The 10,200-nt window shown below is 41.7% G+C and overlaps 1 protein-coding gene and 1 long non-coding RNA gene across 9 annotated transcripts in view; both read right to left on the bottom strand.

Annotated features, from left to right (window-relative positions):
• The window catches only part of rims1b (regulating synaptic membrane exocytosis 1b), a 127,134-nt gene that overhangs the window by 51,375 nt on the left and 65,559 nt on the right, over positions 1-10,200 (bottom strand). For all 8 annotated transcript variants that reach the window (XM_052083830.1, XM_052083831.1, XM_052083832.1 and 5 more), the window contains exons 8-12: positions 1,674-1,773; positions 1,347-1,470; positions 882-928; positions 206-321; positions 1-103 (exon numbers count right to left, since the gene is read on the bottom strand). The exon at positions 1-103 is cut by the window's left edge and continues 28 nt beyond it. In XM_052083830.1, the coding sequence (XP_051939790.1) occupies positions 1-103; positions 206-321; positions 882-928; positions 1,347-1,470; positions 1,674-1,773 (490 nt within the window). The remainder of the gene's footprint in view (positions 104-205; positions 322-881; positions 929-1,346; positions 1,471-1,673; positions 1,774-10,200) is intronic.
• On the bottom strand, positions 5,548-9,840 carry LOC127613032 (uncharacterized). The gene is made up of 2 exons (XR_007966046.1): positions 7,471-9,840; positions 5,548-7,131 (listed from the first exon to the last, which is right to left on the bottom strand). It is a non-coding gene; the product is annotated as an uncharacterized LOC127613032 (long non-coding RNA).

Here is a 10,200-nt window from a genome sequence, read left to right as displayed (position 1 = left end):
CATATGGGTTCCGAGGTCGTCCATCCGGTCGGGATGGCAGGTCTATGGCTTGAAGGACGTTGACGATGAGCTGATGGCCTACTTTGTCATACCACAGTTTCACCTGAAATGTTATTTGAAGGCATTTAACCCCTCTCTGTCTACATATATTGTAGCCATTCAAATGATGTATCAGTTGGTTTATCTCCCTGATGTCGGTACTTACTGACAGTTGTCCAGGCAGCACCAGAGGAAGTTCTCTGAGGGTTCCTGGGCTTGTTGGGGACATCACTGATATAGTTGGACGCTCCATTTTCTGTGACTCAAAGGAACTCGAACCTGCTAAAGGATGGTGAGTACAACACCGGGTGATGTAAAACAAAAAATGGAAACAACAGGCACTCCAAGATTAGAAAGATTTTCAAAACAATTCAAAAATGTGTTCAGAATATCAATAAAATAGACTAATCCATCCATGCATCCATCCATCCATTTTCCAATCCGCTTATCCTCACAAGAGTCGTGGGGGGTCCTGGAGTCGATCCCAGCTGTCATTGGGCAGTAGGCGGGGGACACCCTAAACCGGTCGCCAGCCAAACACAGGAAACACAGAGACGAACAACCATCCGCGCTCACACTTACACCTAGAGACAATGTTGAATGTTCAATCAGCTTGTCGTGCATGTTTTTGGAATGTGGGAGGAAACCGGAGTACCCGGAGAAAACCCATGCAGGCACGGGGAGAACATGCAAACTCCACACAGGAATGCAGGGATCGAACCCACGACTTCTGCACAGTGAGGTCGCCGAGCTAACCACTCGAGCACTGAGCCGCCCTAGACAAATGATTCAGCATCTAATTTGACTATTTCAAAAAACAACTGCCACTTTTGAATACTTACTAGATTCGAGCGGAGGATGTGATGACTCTGGGATTCTAGGAATATCTCTGTAAAAAGTAAATATTCTCCAACATCCATCATCTTTCAAAGACCAAGTACCAAATTAATGCCAAGCAAAGGTTATAAAATTAAAAAAAGGATAATATTAAAAAGAATGTACAACATGTATGTGCCATGTATTTCCGTACAGTATATATGTTAAACATGGTGGGGATAAGCAGGAAAACAATGACAAAGGAAACGCTGTCATTTGAAAGATTTCAGGTCAGTTGTGAGGGACAGGGTCTACTAATTAAATTCAACACTACTAACTGATATGCTTTATATACTTTTCTCAAGAGGTTTTTTGACATAATTCAGTGAATAGAGCTTTTAGATAAAGGAAGGAGAAATCAAAAATTATCTGTAAGAAATTTGTTTTCATCTGGAATAATTATTATAACACATTAATGAAGCCAATCTTACCCTATCGGTCTTGAAACAACTAGTTCCACTTGAGGCTCGGCTTTTGATTCAAGAATGATGTTGTAAACCTCTTTCTTGGTTGCTCCTGGCAATGACTTCCCATTCCACTGCAACACTTCATCACCTGAAACAAACGTGAAAATTTGATTTGCCATAACAGTTGTTAGAAGTGTAAATTTAGTAAAAACTATGTTGAGTCTACTATTGTTTATTACATACATATACTATACTCTTTTACATACATATACTATACTTTGTTCAACTATTTTTTTAAAACTATTATAGATGATTTGCAAATAGCCAAAGGATTACATTAAACCTGCTCACCTGCTCTTAGATGTCCCACGACATCTGCCAGGCTTCCTTTTTTTACTTTGGTGATGAAGGCCCCAAGTCTTCCAGTCTCTGTCAGCTTCCCACCTACAACCTACACAAATAAGAACACTGAAACTAAAGACATAACGAAAATTACAAATAACCCCACTCCCCATTGGTGAGATGTATTGTTTTGATTGTTGTTTGTTTGTATGCACACAGAATTTCAACTCAGCCAAGCCCCCCCCGCCCCCCCCCCCCACACACACACACAATACTGTGTTGAGGGCACAAGAACCAAGGTATGATTCTGTCCTGTTTGCTTTGTTTTTCCAGTGTGTAGCCGGAGATTGGCATTTCCTCATGAGCCGCACCCGCCTGTAATCATCCCCGTTATCCTGCTGCCTTTAAAGCTCTGCCACACTGACATCTGTCTGTCAGATTATTTCAGCCTTGCTCACAACTCTCGTTGCTAATGATGGTCTTTGAGCCCTGATATGTTTTGCCAACCAGGAAGGCTTATGTAAAATGATCAAAAGGAGTAGTTATTTCCAATCTATTTAATGTCAAATTTAAATATTTTGCTTTACTTATAGTTTGACTTTGTCTAATTTTCAGATCATCACACAAAAGACCAAAAAGTACAAGGAGGAACGGGAATGAGTGAAAATAGAAGTTCAGCAAGCTGTGGCAGTGAGTATAAGCTGACATGTGGACATCTGTGAACATGGAGACGTACTGTACTTGGCTCTGACAGGCCACGACATTAATGAGAATTTGCAATTGTGTACATCTGTGATGGGAGTACAATACCTTTCCCAGAGTCACACTGCAGATAATTTGTTCCAAGTCAAAAGGGGCATGATGGAGGAATGGGCCATAATCAATAAACTGAATAAAGTGTCTAGTGACCGATGCAGCACCAAACATGATTGCATCTACTGGACAGCTCCAAATTCGGCACTCAATTTGCATTGCACATAGTCTCAAGTAGTCTCTTTGTTAGAAAATCATGTGATCAGACACCCACACAGACATCAATCAGAGACAAACGGAGGCACATTTTCACATACTTCAGATCAAACATTACAGCCAAAGAAAAGCGTGCTCAAGTGCAGCAACCAATGGGATGACCAACTTATCAATAAGATGGCAACCCAGTGGAATAGCGCATAAGAAATGCTGTCAACGCTACATAATGAGAGCGAACCAGTGTGGGTATCTCTGGCCAGATTGGATTCGATTTACAGCTCAAGAGCATAACATCCGAGGAGGAACACTACTTGTGCTTGCCCCTTTACATAAAGTGACAATGAAGTTGTCTGAAGAGAGGCGAGTGTCTGAGTCGTCCCGATGATGAAAATGCTCTATCTTGCACTGGAGGGTTACGCTTCAACCTTGCACACACACCATACACTTACCTGAACACCTGAAGTGTGGAGTCAGACACTGCTTCCAATCCGGATTCAAGTGTGTTAACTCTGCCAACACTTCTAGATCCCAGATTTAAACAACTTTCATCCATCCATCCATTTGCTGATCCACTTATTCTCACAAGGGTGGCGGGTCATGCTGGAGCCTATCCCAGCCGTCTTCGGGCAGTAGGCGGGGGACACCCTGAACTGGTTGCCAGCAAATCGCAGGGCACACAGAGATGAACAACCACCCACGCTCACATTCACACCAAGGAACAATTTAGAGTGTCCAACCAGCCTGCCATGCATGTTTTTATAACGGGAGGAAACCGGAGTACCCGGAGAAAACCCATGCAGGCATGGGGAGAAAATGCAAAGTCCACACAGGAAGGCCGGAGCTGGACCGAACCAACGACATCTGCACTGTGAGGTCGACGCGCTAACCACTCGACCAGGCCCCCTCACTTGGATTTCGTTTTTTAAATATCTATTTTTTTCAACAATTTTTCTTTCAAAGGAAATAATATGTCCGTACATGGTTCTGTTATTGTCTAAACTAGGTCAGTTGACTCTTGTCAAATAAATTGCATGTAGGGACGTATTAGGTCCAGCAGGTGTCAGTGTTCAGTGACAGTGGTTGGATGTGTTGAAATGACACATGACACCTCATTGACCCATTACTACTGAATTTTCTAGACCCTCAGAATTTTGCCTTATAGCTTATTGCCATGTTTAAGTAATTTCCTGGAAGTACCTCCTTGTTATTTGTTCGTTTTTTTCATATTTTAGAATCTGTCAGCAAAATCACTGTGTGACTATCTCTCTCTCTCTCTCAATCCCTCGCTGAGAGATTCTCCAAATTCATGGTCCAGTTTGTGTTTTTGTGCTTACAAATTTCGGTTTGGTATGCATTGACCCTCAGAAAAAAACTATGTGCGTGTGTATGTAGATACCAGTGGTCCTCAACTAGAAATGCTGTAGGTCCACTTTTTTTTCTTTTTTTTTTTTTTTTTAATAAGACCAAGGTCCGGTCCCATGCACGGCGGTCATGGGGAGCAGGGCTATATGCCCATTTAGTATGGTCAAGCCAAGCTTATACAAATCAGCACTCCTCACAACCAACCAATAATGGGGTGCATGAAAATAACAATTATTCACTTTGCCTGTACACAGCAAATAATGAGAGGTATTGTGTTGAGGCACAGGAACTCTTTTATTTTGTTAAGATGTGCCTGCTAAATAATAGAAATAGGCAAATAAGTCATCTTTACTTTAACTTTGTTAAACAGTAGTTGTCTTTTTTCCCTTAATTTAACAAAAACAAAACAAAATACTCATTTTACCAAAATAAATACTAAACATGAAAACAAAAACTTCCTTTTCATTCATTTTCATTCATCTTCCGAAATGCTTGATCCTCACTAGGGTCGCAGGGGGTGCTGGAGCCTATCCCAGCTGTCTCTGGGCAGTAGGCGGGGGACACCCTGAATCGGTTGCCAGCCAATCACAGAACATCCTTTTCATTTGTACAATTCCCCTTTTCACATCCCCTCTGAAATCACTGAAAAATATATCAGAAGAGGAGTTAAGAACCATTTTAAATACTGACACAAGGGAGCACAGGAATGTGCAGTGCTGTTCTTCCACTAAAGGTGAATGCAATGTCTGAGTCATGCAAATATTATTTGAGGACACCATTGTGATGTTCATTTACCATGTTGCGGTGTTCTGGTGTGAAAAAACTGCAAAGATTCCCGGGTAGACGGGAGCAAAACTGCACACAATCGAAACCTCCCGCGATTCGTATTGTCTTATTGTCTGTGTGCGGCTCTCCTGGGCTGAAGCTGTGAGCACACTGTGGCGTTGCGCATGCGTCTGTTTCCTGAGACAATCATCCATTTTGAATGGGTGTGTATTGGGATAGACACTGCTGACACTTATGACATTAAGTTCAGAGTTCAAAAACAATTAACTTTGATTTTTTCAGGTTAAGTGACAATTTATTTCTGTCGAACCAGTTTTTAAATTTGTTTAATTCATTTTCTACGGTTGTCAGGAGCTGTTTCAGATTTATTCCAGAACAGTAGAAAGTTGTATCATCAGCAAATAGGACACATTTAAATTGTTTTGAGACCTTGCAGATATCAGTTATATATAAGATGAATAGTTTTGGACCAAGCACTGACCCCTGAGGAACACCGTGAGTGATTTTCAGTTGATTCGTTTTTTTATTGTTGAGTTGCACGTACTGATATCTGTTCTCTAAATAACTTTTTATTCATTTATAAGCTACACCTCTAATGCCATATCTTTCTAGTTTTTTCAATAATATATTGTGATCTATTGTGTCAAAAGCTTTTTTTAGATCTAGGAAAACCCCAACACTAAATTCTTTGTTGTCTATATTAGTGGCTATTGCTTCCACAAACTCCATAACTGCCATTGAGGTGGTCCGTTTTTCCCTGAAGCCATATTGATTCTCACTTAACAGCGCATGCTTTTGTATAAAGCTATTAAGTCTGCGAGAAAATAGTTTTTCTAATATTTTTGAAAATTGTGGTAGTAGTGATATTGGTCTATAATTTGTAAACAGATGTCTTTCTCCACTTTTAGAGTTTGAAATAACTTTAGCAATTTTCATTTTTGATGGAAAGATACCAGCTTTGAATGACAGGTTGCATATGTGCGTGAAAGGTCGCACTACATATTCTATAATCTGCTTGATTATTGTCATATCAATATTAAAGCAATCAATTGACTTTTTATTTTTAAAAGTTTTTATAATATTTGATACTTCTTCTTGTTTTACAGCAGTAAGGAACATCGTGGAGGAGTTTTTTTCTACGTATCTATCTATTTCAAACAAGTTTGTTGGATCAGGAATTTGTTTTGCTAGGTTACTGCCGATGTTGACAAAATACTCATCGAATTCAGTTGCTATTTCTGCAGTTTTTTCCAAAATAGTATTTTTGCCTTTGATAAAATACTCTGGAAAATCCTTTTTTTTAGGACTATTTCTGATTACTTGGTTAAGTATTTTCCATATTTCTTGTGTGTTACTTTTATTCTGCTCTAATAGTGCATGATAATGATCTCTTTTACTGGTTATTATAATATTTACTAGTTTATTTTTATAGGTCTTGTGTTTTTTTCTACTTCTTCAGTTCTCAATTTTAATAACAATTTATATAAATTGTTTTTCTTTTTACATGTGTCTTCTATGCCTTTCGTTATCCATGGCTTACTTGGGTCTTCATACTTTTTGGAGACTTTAGTTAATGGAAAATGTTTATCATATAATAAGATTATGATAGACTGAAATACTTCAAACGCTGTATTTGGGTCTTCGTTTGAGTAGACCTCGGTCCAGTTTTGTTTTTCTAGGTCTTGCTTAAAGGCATCGATGGAACGTTGGGTTCTTAGTCTTATTTCTGTTATACGAGTTGTTGATTTAGCTTTTCTATCAAAATAATTATGAAGAACTGCAAAAACAGGTAGGTGGTCACTTATGTCATTAATGAGAAGTCCACTTTCCATTTTATGATCAATCTTATTTATAAATATGTTATCTATTAATGTGGCCGTGTCAACTGTTATTTTGCTAGGTTTCAGGATTACTGGGAAAAAGCTGTTGCTGTACACAGTATTTATGAAGTCAGTTGTTTTTTTGTGCCCATTTGTGTTTAATAAGTCAATGTTACAGTCACCACATATTATTCGTGTTTTCTTATTGTTGTAGTAACTGAGCATATCTGTTAGTTTTTTATTAAATGTGTCAATACATGATCCTGGTGTCCTATAGATGCAACTTATGATATTTGATGCATTTTTATTATGTATTTCAATGGTTAGACATTCCATTAGGTTTTCTATTGTGTTTGTCAATCTTTCGATTTTACTGCATTTAATTGCTTTGTCTACATATGTTGCACCCCCCCCCCTCCTTTTTTGTTTTATCTTCATCAAGCCAAGTTTCTGATATGGCAATTATTTTAAATTTATTGAATTTAGTCAGGTATTCTTTGATTTTTGTGAAGTTTTTATAGAGACTTCTACTGTTTAAACTGAGGCTCAGAGGGGATCGAGCCTTTTCTGTTTCTGGTCCATCTCTCTGGAATGACCTCCCACTGAACATTCGGCAAGCCTCCTCGCTGCCCATCTTTAAAGCCCTCCTCAAAACTCACTTGTATTCTTTGGCGTTTGACTCAGCATGACTTAGATTTGCTATTGGTTTTACTGCTTGGTGCTTTCTACCGCCTTATTACTTATTACTTATTACTGATTCGTCTTACTGTTTATTGTATATGTTAAATCGCTCCATGTACAGCACTTTGTATGCAGCGATGGCTGTTTGAAAGTGCTCTATAAATACTGTTGACTTGACTTGACTTGACTTGTTTAAGTGTATTACTGAAAGTGCATTTTCCAATTTTATATTAGTGTTGAATTGTTCATCCAGGTAATAGTCAGAGTTTGTTACCCTTTGTTTGTTCTTGAAATTGTAATTGAAATTGTTCTCGGGATCGAATGGCTTATAGTCAATATCTTCCAAGGGTTGGCAGTCCATGTTTTTGGGATGTGTTAAAGCTCCCGCCCCCACGCAGTCGTCGATGGCTCCCTCGCGGTCGTCGTTGGTTCCCTCGCTGTTGTTGCTCGCTCTCTCTCCGTCATCACTGGGTCCCTTGTGGTCGCTGTCTCCCTTGCGGTCGTCGTCGACTCCCTCACGCTCTCCGGCTGGCTGCCTCCTGGCTCTCTCACGCGCGCTGGCTGGATGTCTCCCGGGTGCCTCAGGCTCGCTGTCTCCCGGCTCCCTCGCGGTCACTGGCTCCCTTGCGGTCGTCGTTGGCTCCCTCGCGGTGGTCACAGGCTGGTTGTCTCCCGGCTTCCTCACGGTCGCTAGCTCACCACAACTGGCCTCGGTCGAGGTCTTCCAGGGTCTTGTCTTCCTGTGCGGTGAGCTCTCTCCACCTCAATTTGCCCCTGTATTAGCAGCTTCTCCTTGAGGATTTTTTGAACTTTTTCCTTTGTTTCAGTCCACGTTTCTCCTGGTTTTTCCTCAATTCCATCAATTACCAAGTTGTTTCTTCTTGACTGTCCTTCCAAGTAGTCCACCTTGTCTGTTAATACAAGCATGCCGTCACATACTTTGTAGAATTCTGTTTGCATGTCTTTGGAATAGCCAGTTTGAGAGATTAGATTTTTTTTAATGTTGTCTACCCCTTTTTGGGTAAAGTTGATGCTGGTTTTTATTTCTTGGACTTCCCTCGTGAGTTTGTTGAGTCTATCATCTTGACAAATCCTTTGAAATTTTCCTGTTGTTGTTGCAAGAGCGCCGTAAAAAGCTCTTTTTGTTGCTGGAGTAATTTGTTTACTTGAGTGAGGGTCAGGGAATCCTCTTCCTGCTTCGTGTCTTGCTTCTGTTTGGGTGGCATTTTGTCGGGTCTCGTTGCTAGCCGGTTGTATGCTAGTTTGTGACGTGTCCAGTGGGCTTGCTGCTGGGTGTTTCTAACGTGGCAAGTGGGTTTACCGGCTCCTTCACGCTCGCTGGTGTTCGGCTGGTTGGTCTCTGGTGGTGGGTTGCAGCTACGTAACGACTTTTTGCAGTTAGCTTCCGTGCTAACGTCCGCGGTTAGCTTCCGTGCTAACGAACTAGCGTTTCCCAATTCAATGTAAACCAGACAGAAAAGGTGCCAACATACTGGTGGTACAATGTTTAAAACAGTTAACCAATCGCTACTGAGGGGCCGGACCGGGGGTGTGGAATCGAAATATCGGGGGCAGTGTTTTCCTTGTATGTCACAATAAAAGTCTGAATTGGCGGGAAGGGAGCTTGAGTGTGATCGCAGAGGAACTAACCGTCATTCGCTCTCAGAGATCCGCTTCCGCCGATATTGAAGACAATTTGCCTGTGTGCAGAGTCATTTCTTTAACTTTGCCTGAGAAAATCTCAGTTGGAGCCTTCTCCTTGATGTATAGCTTGGATGTTTCATCCTGGACAGTGGTTCTCACACTCACCAGTCCCCGGCCTCCTTCCTTTCGGCTTGATTACAGTCTCAGGGTGCTGGATTTGGGATGGAACCCTCCATGCATGGTTAGGAGCTTTCGGGTCTTAACGTCCGTGGTCTGAATCTCTTCCTTTGGCCACCTTATTATTCCTGCAGGGTATCTGATCACTGGCAGGGCATAGCTGTTTATTGCCCGGGTCTTATTCTTGCCATTGAGCTGGCTTCTTAGGACTTGCCTCACTCGCTGGAGGTATTTGGCCGTAGCCGCTTTCCTTGTTGCCAGTTCGAGGTTGCCATTGGCTTGTGGTATACCGAGGTACTTGTAGCTGTCCTCAATGTCTGCTATTGTTCCTTCAGGGAGTGAGACCCCTTATGTGCGGACTACCTTTCCTCTCTTAGTCACCATCCGACTACATTTCTCAAGCCCGAATGAAATCCCGATGTCGCTGCTGTAGATCCTGGTTGTGTGGATCAGGGAGTCTATGTCCCTTTCGCTCTTAGCATACAGCTTTATATCATCCATGTAGAGGAGGTGACTGATCGTAGCTCCATTTCTGAGGCGGCATCCATAGCCTGTCTTGGTGATTTCTTGGCTTAGGGGGTTCAGTCCTATGCAGAACAGCAGTGGGGAGAGTGCATCACCTTGGTTTTTGCCAAATTTGATGGACACTTGGGTAAGTGGCTTGCCATTGGCTTCAAATGTGGTTTTCCACATCCTCATCGAGTTCGCAACGAAGGCTCTTAGGGTCCTGTTCACCTTATACAATTCCAAGCATTCAGTGATCCATGTATGTGGCATCGAGTCATAGGCTTTCTTGTAATCAATCCAGGCTGTGCACAGGTTGGTACGTCGGGACCTGCAGTCTTGTGCGACTGTTCAGTCAACCAGGAGCTGATGTTTGGCTCCTCTGGTATCTCTACCAATGCCCTTCTGTGCCTCGCTCATGTATTGATCCAGGTGTCCACTTATCTTAGCCGCAATGATGCCTGACATGAGCTTCCATGTTGTGGAGAGACAGGTTATTGGCCGATAGTTGGATGGGACCTGCACCCTTTGAGGGATCCTTCATTATCAGGATCGTTCGCCCTTCAGTTAGCCATCCTGGGTGAGTCCCATCC

Source organism: Hippocampus zosterae, chromosome 13 (genome assembly GCF_025434085.1).
Source record: "Hippocampus zosterae strain Florida chromosome 13, ASM2543408v3, whole genome shotgun sequence".
NCBI classification, from domain to species: domain Eukaryota; kingdom Metazoa; phylum Chordata; class Actinopteri; order Syngnathiformes; family Syngnathidae; genus Hippocampus; species Hippocampus zosterae.
The sequence above is the reverse complement of the archived record's forward strand: the minus strand, read 5'-3'. Positions and strand labels throughout refer to the sequence as shown.